This window comes from Protopterus annectens, chromosome 5.part0, assembly GCF_019279795.1.
Source record: "Protopterus annectens isolate FY-2018-M chromosome 5.part0, PAN1.0, whole genome shotgun sequence".
Classification (NCBI taxonomy): domain Eukaryota; kingdom Metazoa; phylum Chordata; order Ceratodontiformes; family Protopteridae; genus Protopterus; species Protopterus annectens.
The window spans coordinates 1,586,420,310-1,586,445,592 of NC_056735.1; the positions used below are offsets into that span (position 1 = coordinate 1,586,420,310).

Consider the following 25,283-nt stretch of genomic DNA (forward strand, 5'->3'; position numbering starts at 1 on the left):
ATTTGACTGACTGTACTAAGATCAGTAAGAACAAAAGGAGATATTTAACCTTGGTTACTGAGATATCATATCCAATGAGCAAACAGTACTGTAAGGCCCCCAAGCCCTCTTGGCTTCTGGGGGGATGGGGGTGTAATTCTGGTATATGCAACAAACCAAGTTTGTTTATACTACACTTATTTAGTCCATATTCAGGGGATAGGTAAACGCCAGAAGACGGACAAAGCACAAGTGAAGCTGATGTCACAGACAAACTCTGTGGGTTGTGTGTTCACCAAGGATTGCTGTAGATCAGCTTTATCTTTAAGGCAGAAAATGAGAAGATATGACAAACATTCAAAGATCTATTTACTTGCAGTAAGACTTCAGAGCAAGAGGCAAGGCTCCTACAGCAGGAAGACATGTTTTAAATAGTAATCCTACAGCCTAGGAGATTAAGGATAGAGATTAGGGAGAAGCAGAAGAGGGTTGTCCTGATGTGGAATAAGACCTTACTTGCACTCAGAGAAGATAATCTTATAGGAAGTTGTTATAAAAACTGAGGTTACCAAAGATCCCACAATAGTGAATAAACAGCTGGACAAAAGACCAGTTTGGAAACTCTATTTGCTTTCTACCAACATAATTAATTTTCAGCACTTTCAGAGACTTACACTGTTACCACTGCCTCACACGTAATGCATTACAAGGCCATAATATGTGCTCCGAGAATGAAGCATTCCCTCAAATCTCCCTGGACTGTGCCTCAGTTTAGAAACCACTGTAAAACACTGAAGCTAAGTTTACATTTTACCAGGACTGGATGAAGAAAGTACAGTTGTGTACACTTACCATAAATGTCGATGTTCGAGTGTATTCACTGTCGCAGTCATTACATTTGGGTTATCTGCTTGCAGTAGACCTCAGTCGGCCTGATTAACAAAGTCTTGGGTCCTGCATCGGTTGATGTCCCTTCTTCCATGATGTCAGGTCGTCAGGGGTATAAAACATGCAGCCAACACCATTACATCAGTTTTTCTTGCCCCATATGTCAGGTACCCCCTAGTGGGAAGCAATTCAATCTATAATACAAGGATATAACTCCAAAAAAAAAATCAAATACACCAAAAAGCTTTTTGAGCATATTAAGTAAGAGTAGAGATATAGCCAAAAGAAGAAAGGGGGCTGGAGGGAGGGTAACCAGGACTGCAACAGTGAATACACTCATACATCTACATTTATGGTAAGTGTACACAACTGTACTATGTTCTTCGTGTTTCACTGCTGCAGTCATTACATTTGGGGAGATTCCCAAAGCTAAGGTTGGGGGGAGGAATTTAAATAGAATTAGGACCAGCTATAAGGCCCTGCAAGACTGCAGTGGCAAAACCAGCTCTGGATTTAGAGAAAATTGGCTAATGATAATGCTTGGTGAAAGAATATACAGAACTCCAGGTAGCAGCTTCTAGGATGTCCCTTGTAGGGATGCCACTGAGAAAGGCTGTAGAGGTAGATGCAGTCCTGGTTGAATGGGGTCTGATGCCCTGTGGGATAGGTTTTCCATGGTGCTTATAGCAGAAATTAATGCAGTGGCCTATCCATTTTGAAATGGTTTGCTTTGAAATAGCTTTCCCCTCTGTCCCTGCAGCAAATGCCACCAGCAGTTGTTCAGATTTCCTTTGAGGTTTAGCCCTGTCCAAGTAGAATCTAAGTTGTCTGTGCACATCTAAGGAGTGCAGTATCCATCCCCCTTTGTTCTGTGGGTTAGGAAAGAAGGTAGGCAAATGAATGGAATGATTAAGAGCCACACTGGATACCACCTTGGGCATGAAGGAGGGACTGGTTCTGAGGAACACCCTGTCCGCATGAAAGATGATGAAAGGCTCCACTGCCATAAGGGCCTGTAACTCAGATACCCTTCTTGCAGAAGTGATTGCTAAAAGGAAAGCTGTTTTCCAGGAAAGGAATTTTAAATCTGCAGTAGCAGCTGGCTCGAAAGGAGGAAGAGTGAGTTTCTCCAAGACAAAATTAAGGTCCCAGGCTGGAGTTGGAGCTCTCCTCGGTGGCCTTAAAGTTTTGGCCCCTCTGAGGAACTGCTTGAGCAGTGGGTGAGAGAAGAGGGGAGGCTCTGTGCTATAATGAGCTGAAATGGCTGAGGCATGAATTTTGATGGAGAAAAAAGACAAGCCCTTATGAAGCATCACAGTCAAATATTGTAGAATCTGAGGTAAATTGGACACTGGTGCGCTCATCCCTTGAGACTGGTTCCAGGTACAAAATCTTTTCCATTTTGCAGCATAAGATTTTCTAGTACTAGGCCTCCTAGACTCTAAAATGATATCCATCACTGATTTACTGAGGGGTGGTAAAGATGAAATGAGGTAAATTAGACAGGCTGCTAGGTTCAGGGTTTGTAGCTGAGGGTGCAGAATCTGGTTCCCCTGCTGAGACAACAGGGAAGGAGTCTGAGGCAGGTGCCATGGGGCCAAGCGTGACACACTGCCCAGGAGGGGGTGCCAGTGTTAGCGTGGCCAGTCTGATGCAATTAAAATCGTCCTTGGCTTGTCCTGTTTGATCTTTAGTAGTACCTTGGAGAGCAGAGGCAGAGGAGGTAAGGCATAAACTGATAGGTTTTTCCAGCTGAAGGATAGAGCATCCACTTTCCAAGCTAGTTTGTTGGGAATCCTTGTGCAGAATTTGTCCAACTGATAGTTCTGGGGGGAGGCAAACAGGTCTATATCTGGGCTCCCCCATTTGCTTGTCAACATGTTGAAAATCCTCGGTTCCAGTTTCCACTCGTGTGGGTGCATGAGGTTTCTGCTTAGTCCATCTACCAGTGTATTTAGTTTTCCTGGCAGGAATTGAACTTGTAGCTTCACTTGGTAGCTCAAGGCTGTGTTCCACAATGCCATGGCTAGTCTGCAGAAGGGGTAAGAGTGTGTATCCCCCTGCTTGTTTATGTACCACATGACTGTGGGTGTTGTCCGTCTTTACCATTAGTTGTACTGGAAGAATGTGGTCCTTGAAGGCTGTCAGAGACTTCTGTACAGCTAACATTTCCTTTTGATTTACGTGTAGGTGCATTTGACTTGGGTTCCATTTGCCCTGAATGCACTTCCCTGCCAGGTGAGCCCCCCCATGAATAGTCTGATGCATCTGTTGTTAAGGTTTGGAAGGCAGGGGGCAGTGTCAACGGTAGTCCCTTGTTTTGGTGGCAGGCCTCTGCCCACCAAAGGAACTCTAGGCATGGACAAGGTATGATAGGAATCATAGCTTCTAGATCCTGTGAATGTTGACACCACAGGCTTTTGAGATACCACTGCAGTTTCCTCATATGCACCCTTGCGTATGGAATTAGAAGAATGCAGGAGGCCATGAACCCCAAGGCCTGCAGTATTTGCCTTGCAGATAACTGGGTTTTTGTGGCCACTTGTTTGAAGTAGGTTGTCAAATGAGTCCATTTCTCTGGCGTGACGAAAGCCATCTAGGAAGTTGTATTCAAGCTTGCTCCCAGGAATATAATTTGTTGACAGGGGACCAGGTGTGATTTCTTTTCATTTATGGTGTACCCCAGACAAGTCAGTACCCTTTGAACAAAGGCCAGATGATTCAAACGTATGTCCTGGCTTTCTGCCTGAATTAGACAATCGTCCAGGTATGGATATATTTGAATATTTCTTTGCCTGCAGAATGCAATGACTGGAGCTAGGCACTTTGTGAATACCCTGGGCGCAGTAGATAAGCCAAAGGGCAGTGCAGAGAACCAATAGTGCATGTCACCTGCTTTGAAGCGTAGGTATCTTCTGCAAGACTCCCTGATAGGGATGTGCAGGTATGCTTCTTTTAAGTCTAGTGTTGCCAACCATGCATCTTTGCCTAGCATAGGAAGCAGCTGGTGAAGAGTCAGCATCTTGAATTTTGGAATCACCAGAAAGTTATTTAGAGTAGAAAGGTCCAGGATAGGATGCCATGTATTGCCTTTTCTGGGTACCAGAAAAAGTCTTGAATAGAAACCTTGTCCCTTTTCCTCTTCTGGTACCAACTGAATAGCCCCCATGCTTAAGAGAGAGAGTACTTGATTTTAGGCCTCTTCCCATTGACGTGGGGGTACATCTGGCCACTCGCTTGGTGTTGGTAAGGTGTGGAAGTGAAATCTGTATCCTTGGGACACGATATTTAAAACCCATTTGTCCTGGGTAATGAGTTCCAAGTTTTTGGCCTGCAGACCAATCTTTCCGCCTACAGCAGCATTCAGTTGGGAAGTGCTTGGAAGTTTTAAAAGCAAGTCATTGAGACAGTTTTCCATAGGATCTGGGTGCGGAAATCCCTCACTGCTCAGTCTTGTGTGTTCCCCGGGACTGAAACCTGGGGTTTCTGCTGTGTCTGGGTTTGGCTTGAAGAAGACCTGGAAGGGGCTGTAAAGGACCAGTTCTTGGAGGGCCAGTGCCTACTAAATCTAGGAGGCTGAACTTGTAAGAAATCTTTAACAGTTTGCATAGATTTAGCTTTATCTTCCATCTTTTTAAGAACTTCCTCAGCCTTGTTGCCAAACAGGCAGTCCTGATTTAAAGGAGCATCCAACACTTTAGCTTTAACATGATCAGGCAAAGATTGCTCCTTAAGCCAAGCATGCTTTCTGAGCACAGACCCAGTAACAGCAGCCCTGCAAGAGGCCTCTAATGAATCAAATCCACATTGCAAATTATGTTTTCCAACCTGTTCAGCAGAATGCATTAAATCCTGTAATTCTTTATTTTCCGCACAGTCAGGAATCAACGTAATTTTCTGTTTAAGCAATCCAATAACATGTTGCTGATACTTTAACATATGAAACTGGCAGTTTAAAGCCCTACTGGCCAAAGTTGCAGAAGTGTAAACCTTCTTACCCCATCTATCCAGCGCACTGGAGTCTCTATCAGAAGGGGTAGGATTTTTAAGCAGTAGAAGCCTTAATGCCCTTGGGTCCCTGTGAAATAGTCTCTGGATCCACAACAGGATTTTTAAAAGGAACTTGTGTGAATCAGGAACCCTGTAATATCTGTCAGGATTTCTGGGAGCAGAAGGCAAGGAATCGGGGCCAAACTAGATTCCAAAAAAAGCATCATCAGCAATGTCTAGTACAGGAGGTATAGCTAAAGACCAATGCTGAAGCAGGAGTAAGAAATCCCTAAGCCTCTTTTTTGAATCAGAAAAATCCTGGCTTTCCCAGTGGAAATGCTCCCTTACAGTATGTAAGGTTTCACCAAAAGAAAAATCCTCTTGAGGGGAAGCAGAGGGAGGCAGAGTCCTCTGTCAGAATCCTCATAAGTAGATAAGGGCAAATCCAGATTCATCAGAAAAATCAGAATCCTGGTCAGAAGATTCATAAACAACTTCAGTCCTAGGTCTCTTAGAAGGGGGAGGTTGGCTTCTCCTGATTAGAGTTATAAGATCTTCAGCCATTCTTATCATTTGTTTTTTAGGCATAGAGGCCTGAGCATGTGGCCTGGGTGTCATTTTTTTAGGCATGATTTGAGATTTAGGCCTAAATGAAGGAGGAGGCATCGGTTTAATAAGCAAGTCCGTAGGTCTGAATACACCCTCAGAAGCCGGTGCCTGCACAGCGGCTCTGGACCCATCCAAGGTAGAGACATCCACGGGTTCCATAGATGAAGCATCTCGCGGCATACCAGACTCTGAATGGGTCTCAGTAGAGGCCTGGGAATCAGAAGTAGCAGGTATCAGGGGCTGCAAAAGCACCTCACTGAGTACCGGCTAACTGGCGACTGGCTTAGGAAAAGCATTGTCGGCAGTTTTGGACCTCAGTGGCCTGTCTCTGTCTTTATCTTTGTGTTTTTTCGAAATCCCAGTAGTCGGATGGCTAACTGATGACATTTCTGGATAATTAAACCAAGAACCGAAATATTTAGAGGCAAAAATATACCAACGACAGATAGTGCACTGATTAAATAAAGCACAAAACCAACAGCAAGGTACATTGTGGTCAGGGTCTAGGCAAGGAATACAGTACGAATGAAAATCTTTATGAGGTATTTGCTTTCCACAAGTAATGCAATTACTAACTTTTACTGACATCGGTAAGGAGCAAGAAAAAGTTTCCCCAATGGGAGTTGAAGACTTCTGTTCTGAAACTCGAAAACGAAAATTTCAGGAGTCGGCTGACCGGCACTTGCGAACTTCTTCTGCTTCGGGCACTGCACGGCAAGAAAGTCTGGGGTAATGGCATCAGCTGCATGTTTTATACCCCTGACTACCTGACGTCATGGAAGAAGGGACAGCAACCGATGCAGGACCCAAGACTTTGTTAATCAGGCCAACTGATTCACTGATCCACCGTATCAAAAGTTTTGGTTATATGAATAAAATTGACACCTGAGATTTGCTGTTTATCCAAAGCAATTAATCCTCATCTGTAAAAGTCCAAACTGTCACACTGCTTCGATAGGTCCAAAAAACATGCTGGTGTGGAGAATCCACAGCTTGATCAGAAATGTATTTAAGAAACTATTTACTAGCAGTTTTCTTTAGTACTTCACCTAATGTTGGAAGAATTGATATTCATCTAAAATCAGCATAAGAATTAGGATTTTTAATTTTTGGTACAGGCTTGACAATGTTCTCTTTCCATAGTTTAGGGAAAGTTTTTTGACAAAAGCAGAAATTATAAAGCTGTTTCAAAGGACAAACAATATGCTCCAAATAAGCTTGAATGAACCATAAGTGAAGATTTTACACAGCAGTCTCTGACCAAGTCCTGATGGAAATGTTACATATTCACTAAACTAACTGAATGAGGGTTACCCACATCAAAGATCTAAACCTGATCTCTGACATGAACAGATCATGCCGGACAGACAGATATGTGCCCAGAGACTGCCTCCCTCTGGGATAGGCTTCCTATTCATGTGAAGTAAAGCCCTTCCCTGACCATTTTCAAGTGCAATCTGAACCAATGGATGGGAAATCGCAAATTCACTCCTGGGATGGTGCCCATGTCCATTATGGATGCAGGCAATCTGTACAAATTGTCAAAACCCCACTTGCTGACCCTTGTTATCTTTCCCCTACGGATTGAAAATGGGTAATATCTGGGTAAAACTGACTAGGCTTGTACAGGCTCTTCAGCCATTAGCCTATTAATCTCCTATGAACCTATACGATCATGAAATCCTGGAAAGTCATCAGTAGGAAGATTGTTGTGCGTTTTCAATAACAGATGTTGTGACTACTTTAAAACAAGAGGTGTTGAGAATTCCAGAGGTGATCTATTGTGCTTAGGTACACTGGTATGAAAAGAGTAAGATGGGGAATATGAGACAATTCTACAAGAAAGCATTAGCTGACAGTGGACCACAGGACATGACATATGAGTTATGTGTAAATGAATTACAGTTTTTCCTTCCAATGATTTGATCCGCTGGAGACTACATTTTTTTTACAATGACTGTAAAGTGAAGTTTGTTGATGTAAGAAGTTAGCTTCATACCAGCTGACACTTTTTTCAGCCAAATTACATACAGTCTTGTGATAATGTGGAAAAGTTTGTTTTAAATGGAGAGCAGTATCCTATACAAATGCCAATATCTAAAATAAAAGTGCAAACACTACTCAGAGCTATGCCAGTGGAAACAGAACAAAATAATCTGACACCATTAGGGGGTCATACACAAAATGTCATGAATGGCTGGCAGACAGGGATGGTGAGTGGAGTAATGAAGAGGCAGAAAGTTAAAAAGCTAACCTTCACGAAATGACAGAAATTACAAATTGACAACAGTTTAGCTATTGAGCGGGGGTCCACAATAATGGGACATATATAAAGAGGTTCAGAGATAAGGAGAACTTAAGATGGAGAGAAGGAAAATGACCTAAATGTATAAGAAAGTATGGAAATTAAGCTTCAAAGGGTATAATAAAAGTGCACATAGATACAGGACACAGATGAAAATGACTGTGCTGTTGGTAATGGTGTGTGTACTAAGTCTAAAAAAAGAAGAGCAAATGATTTTTGAGTTTTATCATATACAAACCGCTGGCTCAAGGAGTTGTTGTGTGGCAGACGACTATTTTTGTGAAACTTGCTAACCTACCACAAGGCTTTGCAATCTCAAATTAGGTTATTATCAGGTAAAGGTATGCAGGGGGTGAAGCATCACCCTTGGGGTATGCTGGCTACATTTTGTTATGTTTTCAAAGTTTCTCAGGAACAGTCTTCCATGAAAGTGCAACTTGAGTAACTATACCATAACTTACAGGTCCAACCTGGAGAAGAAGAAAAAATGGCACAGCAGGCTGCATACATTACAGTTTTTGCTTGCAATAAACATCAAAACAATGTCTAAAACAAACAATGTTTCTTTTCTAGCATTACATGCCGACTTCACCACATTACTTGCTCAGCTATTGGGAAACAAAAAACGTAGTGTACATATGCATACTTCCCATCATAAAAGCCAAGCACAGAGACCCAAGACTGCACTTGTGTATAGTCTTCTTTCGGCTTTTCCCAGTTAGGGGTCACCACAGCGGATCACCTGTCCACTCATGACTGGCAGTAGAGTTTTTATGGTGTCAAGTTGCCAGCCCAGCGCCCAACCTTCCACGGAAGGCACACACATGCATGCACACACACCTAGGGCCAATTCAGAGTGTCCAATCCACCTACAGCATGTCTTTTGGATGTGGGAAGAAACCGGAGCACCCGGAGGAAACCCACACAACCACAGGGAGGACATGCAGACTCCGCACAGAAGGCACCCCAGCCAAGTATCGAACCAGAGAACCTCTTGTTGTGAGGCGACAATGCCTCACAGCAAGAGGTCCTCCGGTTCGATCCTCGGCTGGAGTGCCTTTTGTGTGGAGTCTACATGGCGCACATCACAAATATGGTAATGGTACATCCAGCAGCACAACTTGACTGATACGTTGGATGTGGGAAGAAACCGGAGCACCCGGAGGAAACCCACACAACCACAGGGAGGACATGCAGACTCCGCACAGAAGGCACCCCAGCCGAGTATCGAACCAGAGAACCTCTTGTTGTGAGGCGACAATGCCTCACAGCAAGAGGTCCTCCAGTTCGATCCTTGGCCGGAGTGCCTTTTGTGCGGAGTCTACATGGCGCACATCACAAATATGGTAATGGTACATCCAGCAGCACAACCTGACTGATACGTTTGGTGACCTGAGTGCACATCCTAGATAATGCATTTATTTTCTTTACAGCTCTGAACTGTTCGCAAATATCTATTGCAAATATAGCGGTTATCTGGAGAACCAATGGACTGTTTTGTAGACAAGACTACTTAGAAGTACCATAGAAAAAGCTAACTGTATTTTAGACAGCAGAAATATCTGCCCCATTACCAACTAATACAGCTACTGGGAGTGACTCTAGATTCTAAATATATTGCCATGGGTACACTATGGGAAGTAGTTGGCAGAGGCCCTACAAAACCACAATAATAAATGCATGTATTTGCTGATAGTCATTAGCAATGCAGATACTGAAGACAATAACAAATCTCCATGCCATGAGAAAAGGATGGAAGTTGTAGCTTTTTGACCATCAACTAATATTTATGCCCTCTCACATGTGTCTTTCCCAGCACTAGCATAAAGTCCATATGAATAAGCTTATTTGATTTTACTATAAATCTATCCCTGGTGAGAATGTGTAAAGACTGCTGTTCCAGCATTATGATACAACATCTAGAGTACAATGCTAATCTCATGTCACATGTTCAGCAATTAATGCTGTCTTATATAAAGAATGATAACATTTGGTTAAATGACATTTTACCAAATTTAATTCCCCAAAACAGAACTTGTCTAATAAATAAAAACACGAAAACCACATTTTCTTGAATTGCTCAAAAAGTACCCTATAAATATGTAGCTTTAGGTATGCAGCCTATTAACACACATCTAGGGCTTTTATTTAGCACACACCATAGACCAATCTAATGAAAAACTGAAATACCTGTATTATAACCACTTGACTAAAGTTCTCTTATATGATCCTGAAAGTTTAAACACCCTTAAAATTGTTGCAATTCAGGTCTGTTGTACGCCTGCAAAAATATTCCACCATGTTAAATACCCTTAATTACTTAGCTAAAAAAAGTAGTGAACATCTTGTAAAATAAATACTACTGAACAGCTTACCCACAGTAACAACAGTACTCCTCTATCTGCAAATACTGTACACGCGAACCCACTTTTGCATGCAGCCTTCAAGAATTGGCTGCGTAGTACTTAATTCCTACATCTGTCATTTTATGACTTGGGTTATAGCTGAAAAGAGTCATGACTGAACAGAACACCTACTTAGTTATCAAATGAAATAGGTAAATTAACTCTATTAGCCAACCACACTATTTAAAGGTTTCATCTTTTCTTAATACTGAAAATATTGTCTTCAGTACTGTTTAGGCAGCCAGAGTTATAGTACAATCTAAATTCTTAAGTCTATATCCGTTTCAAAAGACAGTCACTTACCTTGTCAAAAATGGTGCATTTATCTGGAAAACAAATGAAATAACAAGGCATTAAAATTGGAAAACAAATGCTCTTATAGTTCACAAAACCACAATTCTCCCATTCTGCCTTACAACTAAAGCAGTATTGCAGACTTACAGATTATATTTTTCCTTTTTTTATCTGGAAGTTTCAGTAATCTTTTTCAGAACAGAAAGTAGCAGTTACACCTCGTATTCCATGTTACAGTATTCAGAGTACAAGCCATATTAACGATGCTGTGATCCCTACTTCCACCAAGTGGTAATCTTAACAGTAAGTACAGTAGAACATAATGTTTTTGGAGTAAGATGTGTTCACTACAGCCTCTTTTCCTCTTTTTTATTACTTTACCATTAACTTAAAAGGACATTGTCAAACACAAACACCTATATGTTCTCTACCTCAAGACGTTTGCCATTTAAAGGTTTTGGTACATGACATCAAGATTACTGATGAAACAAATACTTTTGTTCTTATCTACCAACATCCTGCTGCCACCTAAGATGATGCCCACAGCAAATGCCCTCTAATGGATTTCCCCTTCACACGGGGTAAGCCCTGTTACCAATTTGTTCCCTCTGCACGAGTCAAAAGCAGCAAAATGCTTGCTGTTGGTACATGGGAGAGACTTGGCCATATGTTCCTCACTAATATCGAAATGCATCCTCTTCCAAAATGTATGAGGCGTATGCAATGGGCTGCAATAGCACACTGACTCCCGCTCACCCAGCAGCCTGAATGTGCACCTTCAAAACCCTACAAGCTTAGCTTGAGCTTTCTTTTAGTTATTTCATACGGCCTTTACCAGAGGTACCTAAATGCGTCTGAAGAATAGAAATTAGCCAGCCTATTCCTCTGAAGTGAATTACATTCTCAAATTGGTACCCTACAGATGAGACTTCACATGTCTGAGGCTTGCCAGTAGAAACTTGGTCATCAACACATCTGCAGGAGGAACATCCTGCCATCAGTCCAGATAGACTGAAAGGATCACTTTGATTGCACTTCCTTTTCACAAGCAGAAAAAATGAACTACCTATCAAAATGGTGTTATTATACAAACCGTTTTCATGTCTTGTGATGCACAAATTCTGCTATGGTCTGGTACAGACTAGCATGGTCTAGTCTGTTATTGCTAGGTGACAAAAGAACACTATGCGCCACTGTAAGGGCAGTATCTTGTTATCCAGTTGGTACCATACTGGGATCAAATCCCAGCAAACTTAGTTTACTGACCTTTTGAAAGTTACTGTAGTATGTGAACAGCTCTGCTAAAGTCTGCAAAGGACTGGACTGGTACTTCTGAACACTGGTTGTCAGCACTGCAGAGCAGGATGTCATTTAACATTGACAGACTGGGAAAATATAGTCTTCTGTGGGATATTTGATGGCACAAGCAAAGTAGGCCAGGTGTACAATAGAGATGGAGAGTGGGAATGGTGCGCTGAACAGGTTCCTCTATCCTATACTTCAGGGTATTATTTTTGAACATAGATGATCATAATTGGGTTGCCGATCATAACCTGCTTATTATGTGTTCGAGACATGGATGCCGCGAAATTCACCTCAAGAGCAAAGTTTGAGAGTGAATCTTAGCATCCATGTCGAGAACACATAATTACAGGTTATGACCGGAAGCCTTATCATAATTCTTTATAGTGCATGGAGCTTTATCTGCTCCATGTAATACTAGTTACAGGGAAAAAAAACGCTAAGTGATTTACTGGCTTTCAAAGCCGTTAAACTCTTACGAAGTGCTGTCAGAAAGAGTGCAACAGTAGTCTGGTATGTTTACACTCACCTTGCCATTACTGTCAACTATCCAGATTTTCACAAAATGTCCAGATTTTTGCATCATAGATTTGGTCTGTACCTCAAAAAGTCTCTGTTCTTTCAAACAAATTACCAAGGACAGAATTCACAAAATGATGTACATTTGAATTTCAGAATTCATATCCTTCAGAAAATGCAGGCAAATGCACAGATCCTGTTCTAGCTACTTTTTAAGTTTATAGTAGGAAGTCAGGGACATGTTACCAGTATGGACAGCAGGCAGCAACAAATCTGTTTTTTTTATTCTGCTACTGTTTTTGCTTAACATTACGGCCAGATTTGACTGTCTAGCATGAGACCTGACCTTAACAAGTTAAGCAGGGACTGCTTAACATTTGTTAAGGGTGGGTCTTGCACTATAGTAGTATTTAACCGATTTGTTTTTTTCCAGATATCAAGCATAATCACTGCACTCCATGCACTACATAATTATTACACGCATCATTACATAGTGTTAGCACAACTTGGGATCACCAAGAGCATGCTAGCATGGAGACAGGATTGTCACTTCACACCGCATGAGACAATTAAGATAGAGGAAGAGATTCAGCTTAGTTGTCACCTTCAACTTTAAGTGTCTGAGACCAGGCACTTTACAAATTTGTAAAACAGCAACAATAAATGAATTACATTACATAATTAGAAACAAAAGATCAATAAAACTTCATAGCACTAATAAAGAATTAATGGATGCAGGAAAAATCCAATAATAAAGAAACCATTCAAAATAAAAACTCGTAATCAGAAAAAAATCTAGCAAGCTAGTTTGAACAAGTGTGCCTTTAATTCCTTCTTGAAAACAGCCAAAGTAAGAGTCTCTGAGCTAGGCAGAAACTAGTTTTTACAAAAGTACTTCAGTATCTAAAAGTCCAACAACCAGAAGACTCCAAGTATGGAATACCTAAAAGACTCTATTTATTGGAAAGCAGAGCTCTGGAGGACCTGTACCAGGATAAGAGACCCTGTAGACAGGCTGGAACTAGGCCATGAAGGGCTAAGTAAATAAGAACAAGGACCATGGTAAATGATCCACTGACTGGTAACCAGAGCAGACTCTGCAGAATCAGTGTAGTGTGATGGCACTTAGACACAGTCATTAACTGAGCTGCAGAGTTTTGCACTAATTGTAACTGGGCAAGTTTCCAGTCACAGATTCATAGGTTCAACTGTCAAGCTTATCACCTACTGGCCTTCAAGAAATTTGACTATGTTGACATTTTTTTTTCTTCTAGGATATCAGGATTATTTCTGAAGGACATAAAAGACTGTCTTCTGATTGTAAGGGGAAGCTTATTTCATAAACTTGGAAGGTGTTGTGTAATGTATCTGCACATTTATTTTTAGTAATAGGTTTCCGGATCTCCATCTAGCTAGCTCCCCTAGTGGTTTGTTCTAAGCACAGACTTTCAAGGAGGACTGGACCAGACAATTTAGGATGCAGATTCATGGTGGTAAGGTGGGCAGGACTACCCAGTCATGACAGACTGTGAGAAGGGTAGATATTGTAGTCATTGCCGCCAAGACGGGAACGGGATTAGGCAAGAGGAAACAGACTGCATCCATGGTGGGGCTGGTGTAGGCAAAGTACAATTAAAGACACTCAGAGGAGACTAAGGAAAGGCAAGGAGGAAGACTGGGAGGAATGAGGCCTAAAAGGCAGCAGGACGTAAATGAGCTATGTAATGGTTGAGTGAGAAAGACTGGGTAGATTACAAGTAATGTACAATGTTTAAAACTAGGTGTGCATCAGCATGGATTGTGATGTAAAATGCTTGCAACTAGGATTGTGTCGGTGTGGTCTGTTTTCATTTATAAATGTATGACTTCCTACGTAGTAAGTGATGGTTTAATGATGTTTTTTGTTCACAAAAAAAAAAAACAGGAATTGAATAATTTATGTAATGTTGTTTACGTTTTATGATATATTGCAATATATCTGAAGTATGATGTTTGTTATATAGTTTGATGACTTTTATATGAATGTCAATGTACCTATGTCACAACAGATAATTCAATAAAGGTGTTTGAAAAAAAGACAGGAGCACAGATATGTAAGTGAAACCAATCACAGGTAGATGGGAAAGGTTCTACTGAAACAAATCAATAAGAGGAGGACGGGAGACTGAGAATATTAATCACTAAAAGAAAGGGTGAATGGGTGAAATCAGGTGACTCCAATCACAACTAGGGTGGGCATGGTTATGTCTTCATTTTCTGCAAGGCATGAGAAAGTGTTTTCAACAATCACCACTAGGGTGAGTGAGCAGAAACATAAGAGCACAGACTTTGGCTGGAATGACTTCAGTTGTTTCGGATGTATAACTGTGGGAATGAGAGGAAATGCAGGAGATGTCAGCACTTCCCTTACATTTCATTGAGTCTCACTTCACTAAAACTTCAAGTAAACAAAAACTGGTTTAACATTCACATCAACAAAGAAAAAAACAAGAATTTTTGTGCTGGCATAAAGTCTCCCTACACCTCCCATGTGGAGGATTCTGACATGCCCACTCAGCCCCATCACTCGTCTACATCGACTCCAAATTCGCACAATTGTGGAAAAGAAAACTAAGCACTTGGATTCACTGCCAGCATACAAACAGAAATTGTACAGGCAGTCATTTCCTATACAAAGAGCAATAAATCAGTAGAAAAGGGAAAAGAAATCTATGGGTTTTAACTCATCCACTATACACAACCACCAAAGGTAGAGAACCAAATATCAGACTGGAAAGGTAGGTACTTTAGTGCATAGTACGACTGAGTATTATGGGGTTTTTTTTCCACAGAATTCCACTCTGCAAAAAGAGGTTAGGGCTACGAGGCAGTCATCTCATTTTACTACATATGCATAAGGGCACTTTGCAAACACTTCCTACAATATCAACTGTGTGAACTGAGTAAAGTGGGGTAAACTTTATCCCAAACAAACATGAAGAACGGAGCCTGCACTGGGCTTAAGGGCTTCCTAAATCCTAACCCTTGCCGAGAACCTGTTTTTGACTATTCCATCAAGGAATTTGATTATCTTCATCTAGAATGACCTTTTTTCCCATAAATCCCGGTTACACTGAGCCATGTGCATCATGAACCTCTAGATACTCAACAGTTTTTTCCATCAAAGTGGCACCATGGCTTTTCTGCCACTGCAATAAAAAAGTACAGTTGTGTACACTTACCATAAATGTAGATGTCCGAGTGTATTCACTGTTGCAGTCATCACACTTGGGTTATCTGCCTGCAGGTAGCCCTCAGTCAGCCCGAATACCAGAGTCTTAGTATTTCTGTGTCGGATGCTGTCACTTCTTCCATGATGTCAAGGTTGTCAGGGGTATAAAACAGGCAGCCCACGCCATTACATCAGTTTTTCTTGCCCCAAATGTCAGGAGCCCCGAAATAGGGAGCTAGTATATGGTGGGGAGCATCACCAGTACAAAGTAAATACCAGTGTCATTAGGAATGGCCATAGAGAGGAGAGGTAGAAAGATAAAGAAAACCAGGGGGCTGGAGGGAGGGAAACCAGGACTGCAACAGTGAATACACTTGAACATCTACATTTATGGTAAGTATACACAACTGTACTATGTTCTTCATGTTTTACTGTTGCAGTCACCACACTTGGGTTGATTCCCAAAATTGAGGAAGGGTGGAGGCAGTCAAGAAGGGTTAGGGCTGGCTAGTAGGCCTTGCAAGACTGCTGTAGCAAATCCAGCCCTGGATTTAGAAAAGATAGGTAGGTGGTAATGCTTGGTGAAGGTGTGTACAGAACTCCAGGTTGCAGCTTCCAGAATGTCCCTGGTAGGGACTCCCCTGAGAAATGCTGTAGAGGTGGAAGTAGCCCTAGTGGAATGTGGCCCGATCCCCTGTGGGGTAGGTTTTCCATGGTGCTTGTAGCAGAAATGGATGCAGTGTGCTATCCATTTGGAAATGGTTTGTTTTGAAATGGCCTTACCCTCTGCCTCTGTAACAAAGCTGACTAGCAGCTGGTCAGATTTTCTGAAAGGCTTAGTCCTGTCAAGGTAGAACCTGATCTGTCTGTGCACGTCCAAGGAGTGCCAAATCTTTTCCCCTTTATTCTGAGGGTTAGGGAAGAAGGTTGGCAAATGGATGGATTGGTTTAAAGCCACACTGGACACCTTGGGCATAAAGGATGGGTTAAGTCCTGAGGGAAACCCTGCCAACATGGAAAATAATGAAGGGTTCCACAGCCATTAGGGCCTGTAACTCAGACACTCTTCTTGCTGAAGTTATGGCTGAAAGCAAGGCTGTCTTCCAAGAGAGGAATTTTAACTCTGCTGAGGCAGCAGGTTCAAAAGGAGGAAGCATGAGCTTTTCCAGTACAAAGTTAAGGTCCCAGGCAGGGGTGGGTGCTCACCTAGGTGGCCTTAAGTTGTTAGCCCCTCACAGGAACTGTTTGATGAGAGGGTGAGAAAATAGAGGTGGCTCAGTATTACAATGGGCTGAGATGGCAGAGGCATGAATCTTAATGGAGGAGAAGGACAGGCCTCTGTGGAGCAGCTCTGCTAGGTAATCCAAGTTTAGAGGTAAGGAGGGCACTGCTGTGTCCTTCCCTTGAGACTGATTCCAAGAACAATGTCTTTTCCACTTTTCAGCATAGGATTTCCTAGTACTAGGCCTTCTGGCTTCAAGAATGACATTCAGCACCTGTTTGCTGAGGGTTGCTTGCGGGGTATTCAAGGGATAAGTCAGGCTGCAAGGTTTAGGGTTTGCAATTGTGGATGCAAAAGCTGTCCCTCATGCTGAGACAGCAGGGTAGGAGTTTGGTGAAGGTGCCAGGGCGGCACTGTCAGGCTACATAAGAGTGGGAACCAGTGCTGGTGTGGTCAGTCTGGGGCAACAAGAATTGCCCTTGGTCTGTCCTGTTCTATCTTGAGTAATACTCTTGAGAGAAGGGGCAGAGGGGGAAAGGCATACATTGAGAGGTTTTCCCATTGAAAGGATAGGGCATCCACCTTCCAGACCCTGTTGTGAGGGATCCTGGTGCAGTATTTGCTCTACTGGTGGTTCTCGGGGGAGGGAAAGAGGTCCACCTCTGGTGTTCCCCACCTCTGGATCAGAAGGTTGATGGTGTTGGGTTCCAATTTTCACTCGTGTGGGTATAGGAGATTTCTGCTTAAGTCACCTGCCAGTGAATTTTGTTTTGTCTGACAGGAATTGAGCTTGTAGATGCACTTGGCTGCTCAAGGCTGTGTTCCACAGGGCCATGGCTAACCTGCAGAATGGGTAAGAATGGGTTCCCCCCTGCTTGTTTATGTACCACATAACTGTGGTTTTATCTGTTTTTATAAGCAGTTGTCCTGGAAGGATTAGGTGTCTGAAGGCTGTCAGAGCATTATGTACAGCTAGCATCTCTTTTTGATTGATGTGCAGGAGAATCTGCCCTGGGATCCACTGGCCCTGAATGCATTTGTCTGTCATGTGAGCCCCCCATGCATAGTCTGATGAGTCTGTTGTCAGGGTTTGGGTGGCGAGGGGTTGAGTAAAAAATAGTCCCTTGTTGTGGTTGCATCTTCTGCCCACCAAAGGAACTCTGCCCTTAGACAAGGTATGATAGGAATGACTGTTTCCAGGTCCTGAGAATGTTGGCACCAAATACATTTTAAGTACCATTGAAGTTTCCTCATATGCAGTCTTGCATATGGAATTAGCAGAATACATGTGGCCATGAACCCTAGGGCTTACAGTATTTTCCTTGCAGATGACTAGGTTCTGGTGGCCATTTGTTTGAAGTAGTTTGTCAGATAGCTCTGTTTTTCTGAAGTGAGAAATGCCATCTGGGAAGTTGTGTCCAAGCTTGCTCCCAGGAATACAGTCTTTTGACTGGGTACCAGTTGTGATTTCTTTTCATTGATGTTGTACCCCAATGAAGTGAGAAGGCTTTTTACAAATTCCAGGTGCTGAAGTAGCAGTTCCTGACTGTCCGCCTGAATCGAGCAGTCGTCCAAGTATGGGAAAATCTGGATATTTCTCTGCCTGCAGTATGCAATGGCTGGAGCTAGGCACTTTGTGAATACTCTGGGTGCAGTAGATAATCCAAAGGGAAGTGCAGAGAACTGACAGTGCATAGAATCTGCCCTGAAGTGTAGATATTTTCTACATGACTCCCTTATGGGGATGTGCAGATAAGTTTCTTTTAAGTCCAGAGTGACTAACCAGGCATCCCTGACTAGCATAGGGAGAAGCTGTTGCAGGGTAAGCATCTTGAATTTTGGGACAACCAGAAAGGTGTTGAGAATTGACAGATCCAGGACTGGGCACCAAGAGCCCTATTTTCTGGGCACCAGGAAAAGTCTGGAGTAGAAACCCTGACCCCTTTGTTCTACTGGAACAGGTTGAATAGCTCTGATATTGAGCAGGGAAAGTACTTGCTTTTGAGCCTCTGCCCACTGGTTTGGAGAAAGGTCTGGAAACCCACTTGGGGTTGGGAGTAAATGGAAGTAGAATTTGTACCCCTGGGATACAATGTTTAGGATCCATTGGTTCTGAGTAATAGACATCCAGTTTTTTGCATGAAGGGAAGTTTTCCTCCTAGGGACACAAGTAATTAGGCAGGGCTAGGAAGGATAATTGAAAAGTCATTGTGAACTTTTTCCATAACAAGGTGGCTTACCACTCCCTGTTTTTGAGGTGGGGGCACTCCATTGTTTAGATCTCTGCATACCCTGAGACTGTAGTCTGGGTGGCCTGTTTCCCCTGGGTTTGGTCTGGGAAGGCCTGGATGGGGCTGGAAAGAACCATTTTTTTGAAGACCAATGCCTACTGAATCTAGGTGGCTGCACTTGTAAGAATTCTTTGACAGTTTGCATAGATTTAGCTTTTTCTTCCATCTTTTTAAGAACTTCTTCTGCTTTGGTGCCAAACAAAAAGTCCTTATTTAAAGGAGCGTCTAGTAATTTGGATTTGACATGATCTGGCAATGTTTGTTCCTTCAGCCAAGCATGCCTTCTCAGTACAGACCCAATGACTGCAGCCCTGTAAGAAGCTTTGAGGGCATCAAAGCCACACTGCAAAGTATGCTTACTAACTTGGTTTGCAGAATGCATTAGCTCTTGTAAATCTTTATTTTCTGCACAATCTGGAAGTAACACCATTTTTTGTTTAATTAGTTCCATAATATGTTGCTGGTACTTCAACATGTGAAACTGGCAATTCAATGCCCTGATGGTAAGAGTTGCAGAGGTATAAACCTTCTTACCCTATCTGTCTAAAGCTCTGGAATCCCTGTCCGAAAGGGTAGGATTTTTGGCTGTAGTAGCCTTAAAACCTTTAGGTCCCTGGGAAATGGTCTCTGGATCAGCAGTAGGATTCTTGAAGAGAAATTTGTGGGAATCAGGTACTCTGTAGTACCTGTCAGGTTTCCTAGGGGCCGGGGGTAATGTATCTGGAGTAAGACTGGATTCCATAAAAACAGAATCTACAACATCCAGGACAGGGTGTATAGTTAGAGGCCTGTGCTGAGGCAACTCTAAAAATTCTCTGAGTCTCTTTTTGGATTGAGGATAGTCTTGGCATTTCCAGTGGAAATGCTCTCTTAAAGTATGCAAGGTTTCACCAAAAGAAAAATTCTCTGGAGGGGAGGCAGAGTGAATGGATTCCTCTGCATCTGAATCCTCATTGGTTGATAAGGGCATGTCCTAATAATTAGAAGGGTCAGAGTCATCGGACTCCTGGTCTGTAGAATCATTAGGAAACTCAGTTCTTTGTCTTTTAGCAGGGGAAGGCTGGCTTACCCTAATTAGGGTGATAAAGTCTTCAGCCATTCTAAGCATTTGTTTTTGTGGCATGGGAGCTTGAGCATGTGCTTTGGTCGTTGGTTTTCTAGGCATAGTGCGTACTCTGGGCCTAAGAAACCCGGAACTTTTGGCTAAATATGAAGTTGTCAGTTTGATCCGACCATCGGTAGGTCGGAATACGCCCTCAGAAGCCTGTGCCTGTACAGCGGCTCTGGACCCACCCAAGGTAGAGACATCTGCAGGTTAAATACTCGAAGAAGCATCTCGCGGCATTCCAGACTCTGAATGGGTCTCAGCAGAGGCCTGCGAATCCATAAAAGTGGGCATAAGGGTCTGCAAAGGCACCTCACTGAGTACTGGCAGACTGGCAACTAGCTTAACGGAAACTCGTCGGTAGTTTTGGACCTATCTCTGTCTTTATCTTTACATTTTTTCGGAAGATTGGTAGTCAGATGGCTTACCAAAGCCATTACAGAATACAGACAATGACAGCGAAAGAATTTAGTGACAAAGATAGCCCGATGACGAATGGTTCAGGCGTTAAACAAGGCGCAAAACCAACAGCGAGGGATGTTGTGGTCTGGGCCTAAACAGGTGACGCAGTAAGAATGTAAATCTCTGTGAGGTATTTGCTTTCCACAGGCAAGACAATCATTAACTTTTTCTGACATCGGTTAGAGCAAGAAAAAAGGATCCCCAACGGGGTACTTAGCTTTAGAAGACTTCAGGATTACAAACTCGAAAACAAAATTTTCAGGTAGCAGCTGACCGACACTTGCGAACTGCTTCTGGCTCCTCCTCGGCAAGAAAGACTGATGTAATGGCGTCAGCTGCCTGTTTTATACCCCTGACAACCTGATGTCATGGAAGAAGCAACAGCATCTAATGCAGAAATACTAAGACTCTGGTATTCGGGTCAACTGAGGGCTACCTGCAGGCAGATAACCCAAGTGTGATGACTGCAACAGTAGAACACGAAGAACATCAACAGTTGTGCTTCCTACACACCCAAGCCTGCTGTGACACTTTTGGAACACAACTGCAGCTGTCTTCTTCTGCTTATCCAGTGCCACACCACCAAATCACAGCTTGTCAAAGAAGTCATCAGCGATACCACTACTTTTCCGATATATTTTATATATCTATATATATATATATATATATATATATATATATATATATATATATATACATATACATATACATATATATATATATATATATATATATATTTTTTTTTTTTACAAATATTTTCTATAAATGTTATTAGGCTAGTTCTAGGACTTCTCTGAAAGCCCTTTGCTACAGGAAAGACTAAAGCCTGAGCGCAGTGCTTCCTCTGGTTGCATATGGTATCACCCACTGCTTCCTCTGAGCAAAACTATCATTTGGCATTGAGAGTGTTTCATTAATCTCTCAAAATCACCCATCCTGGACTTCACTGAATCCCATCCTTGTGATTCTTATATTTTCTTAGCTCCCTAGTACACACAGAAAAGGTTTTATCACTGTTAAATGGAATAGCATTTTTTTTCTCCATTTTTGACTTTCACTTTGCTGAATACCTGAACATTTTGGACTACTTTAAGTGATACTGTGCTCACATTCTAGGTTTTCCTTATACCTGCCCACCTAAAGCTCATGTCTATCTTTAACCTTGCCCATCACCTCTTTTATAAGGGGCATTTTTTACACTTTGACTTGACTGTTTCACAAAAAAGGCTTTCTCACTGTTTTCAGCTCTCTTCCTGACTTTTTTGTTTACTTTTTTTTTACTACTGGATTTCCAAAACACTCAGCTACTTTAACAAAGGTAGCCTCTCTTGATGTCTGATACCATTACTGCTTGCACAGCTCGTTTTTTTAGTTAGGTTTATCATGAAACCCACTGCTACACCATCATCTGTTGCTAGATGAATATGTAAGTACTACACACAGAGTCTGATTCTTACCTTAACCTGCAATTGAGAATGCAAGTTGTAATGACTGTTCCTTACAAGGAGTGTTCTAAGGACAGATGCTTGAGACATTCCTGCATGGATCTTTAATTTGTATAAAAGAGAGCTAGACATATTCCATTTTTAGCAGGTCATTCAGTACAAATCAATATTATGCCTCCATTAACAACAGTCTTGTTAGCTTAACCCATGGCCTCACAGAGTTAGAATAACAAACGCAGTTTAAAACTGGCACTCCCCTTCCCTACTTATGCCCCAAGTTACATTTAATCACAAAATATCACATAGCAAAATGAAATCAAAGATCAGTCAGCTAACTCGAGGAGAGGGTTTACTAAATATGATCATGCCCCTTCTTTGGGGGGAAAGGTTAAAACGGAAAGCAGCAGCACTGAGATCTGATCAAGTAAAGCAGTCTCCTTTTTTTTAGCTCATATTTCCAGAAAAGTAGGAAAATTCTCTAAGGCATTTTGCAGCTCAGACAGTCTTTATTAATATAATCCCAGAGTTACACAAAGAGGTGAGGTAGCTCCGGTTACATTTGCAATTACTGATAATCTAGCATGTCTAATGACTCAGCACTTAAATTACAGATAATGATCCAAGACGGCATACCATGACATGCATGTAGACCAGTTGTATTGATAAATATGACTGATGGGTTACATCACTTTTTAGAGAAACATCTTACCAGCTATCACATGTATTTGCATATAAGTAAAAACTTATTTAAGATTTAAATTATCCAGGCCTGTGGAAACCAATAGCAAAGACAGTAAACATTTGTAACGAAACTGAAAGCAATTCCTTCCTTTTCTAATTAATGCAGTTTGCCCTCTAAAATATATTTCTGCCTTCCACTTGGCAAATGGCTTTCAGTTTATTGAAAAGTCTGCGCCACTAGATGGCTAAACAACTTCTGGAGTGGAGTTCGAGTTATTTGTCATAATTACAGACTTGCAAGCACACAACCAACTGTATTAAAATAAAGAAAATACATGTTCTCTTTCTACCTACAACAAAAAGAGAAAGTAGGATAAGTCATGTAAGTGACACAATCTTTAAAGGACATACCATCTTCTGAGCTTCAAACATCAAGCTGCGATACAGCTGTGCAAACTGGCTGTACGTGATATCACCATTCCTTAGTTCAACATCCTAAGTAAAGAAAAATGGCAAAATAGGTAACTCAGAATAAATTAAATTACTGTATACAAGAACTTTGTGAGATGTAGTATGGATAGGGGCTTTATTTACATTTTTTTTATTGCTGGTTTAAAGTACTGATTATTTCTTCAATAACTGAGGAGATGTGCTCCTTGGATGTAAGCCATGCAAATCAGTTAGTATAAACGATTAAGAACATGCCACGGTGAAGTCCACTAATTACACTCATTCTAAGAAGTGACAAACAAGGGGTAACTTTACCCCAAACCAAAATATGCCATATAAAATAATTAATTATACAGTTATCAGCAGAACTGAAAAAAATCAGCAAAAGTACAGTTCTTTTTTTAGAATCAATTAAAGTTTAGACAGCTTAGAAATTAAATGAAAAAAGCCATATTTGTTAGACAAAAAGAATTCTTACTCTGAGCTCCAACAAACAAACCAAAATAAACCACAAAGATTCTGGTCAGGCATTAATAAACTCTTACACCCTGGGCATTCAATCACACCTATCCCTTTAGGCTCAGATCACAATAACCCTACTCAAATAGCCAATACTTTTCACACTTTTTTCACAGAGACTATTCAATCTCTTGCTAATCAGCTATCCCCTGATACATCATAATCTACCACCTCCATCACCAATGCACCCCCTTCATTTCACTTTTAACCTGTTCCTACATCCCTTGTCTGTACACTCTTACATAAGCTTAAACCTACCACCCTCTCTGCAGACCTATTACCTGCAGAATCCCTGCAGAAAGCTGCAAAAGCCATAGCCTTCCCAGTATCCATCCTGATAAACAAAGCTATTACAGAAGGAACTATCCCATCAATCTGGAAAATCAATCACATTATCTCCTTGCATAAGGGAGGCAACTCGAATGAATTATCAAATTATAGACCTATAGCCATATTATCTCCAATGGCTAAGATCATGGAAAAATGCACTCATAAACAGCTGTTAAACCACCTAATAAAAAACAATTTACTAGCCAACTGCCAACATAGTTTTAGACCATTTCATAGCACCACCTCTGCTCTTTTATCATTCACAGATTGTATTAATAAGAATCGTAACAAAGATACGTTATCCTCAGCCCTCTTCATTGACCTTTCAAAAGCCTTCGACATGGTTAACCACCACCTACTCATTAATATACTCAAAACGCTGTCTCTAGACACATTAGCTATTCAATGGTTCCAATCATACTTAGATAACAGGCAGCAGGCTGTCCTATGGGAAAATAACCTATCCTTCCACCTCCCAATTGCCCTTGGGGTCCCTCAAGGCTTCATATTAGGTCCTCTCTTATCTATTTTTATAAACAACCTATACTCTGTTATACCTTGTATCCAATATGCAGACGATTCCACGCTAATATGCTCTGCCACCTCACCATCTGTCTTACAGTCCATAACACAAAATGTGTTTAACATAGTCGAAAAATGGCTTCTGCATCAATGCCTCATTCTCAATCCCAAAAATACAAAACTGCTACTATTCACTCCCACACGTCGAACCTCCCCACTTACTTTTACTATCACATCAAGCAATGGCATTATTATATCTCCTGATTGTACTATTAAACTTCTTGGGATTCTTATTGACAACAACCTCACCTTTGATTCCCATATTAATAGTACCATAAAAACAGTCCACAAAAAGATAGGATCCCTATATAGGATTAAATCCTTTTTGTCACCACTAGCCAGGACCACCATTGCCCGTACCCACTTAATCTCTACCCTCCTTTATGCCTCACCTATACATACAAAACTATGTAAAAACAACTTCAACAAACTTGCGATATCTTATAATAACATTGCTAGATTTGCAACTGGATCTGCCTATAGAGCCCACCATTGTGATAATCTTAAACAGCTAGGATGGCTAGAACTGCCAAATATAATACTATTTAATCAATTAACAGTTGCCCACAAGATCCTGTACCACCCTACTAACACAACTATACTTACTAGCTTAATCACCCCCTATAACAACCTCAAACACTATGCTCAGCAAATAAACCACTTGTACAAACAGGCAAAGCTAACAACTTGGCAG

General features: G+C 41.6%; 1 protein-coding gene across 1 annotated transcript in view; it reads right to left on the reverse strand.

The window, feature by feature from the left end:
• LOC122802393 (1-phosphatidylinositol 4,5-bisphosphate phosphodiesterase gamma-1-like) overlaps nt 1-25,283 on the reverse strand; it is an 824,139-nt gene that overhangs the window by 1,581 nt on the left and 797,275 nt on the right. The window contains exons 6-7 of the mRNA XM_044072019.1: nt 23,120-23,203; nt 10,480-10,502 (exon numbers count right to left, since the gene is read on the reverse strand). Coding sequence (XP_043927954.1) covers nt 10,480-10,502; nt 23,120-23,203 — 107 coding nt within the window. The remainder of the gene's footprint in view (nt 1-10,479; nt 10,503-23,119; nt 23,204-25,283) is intronic.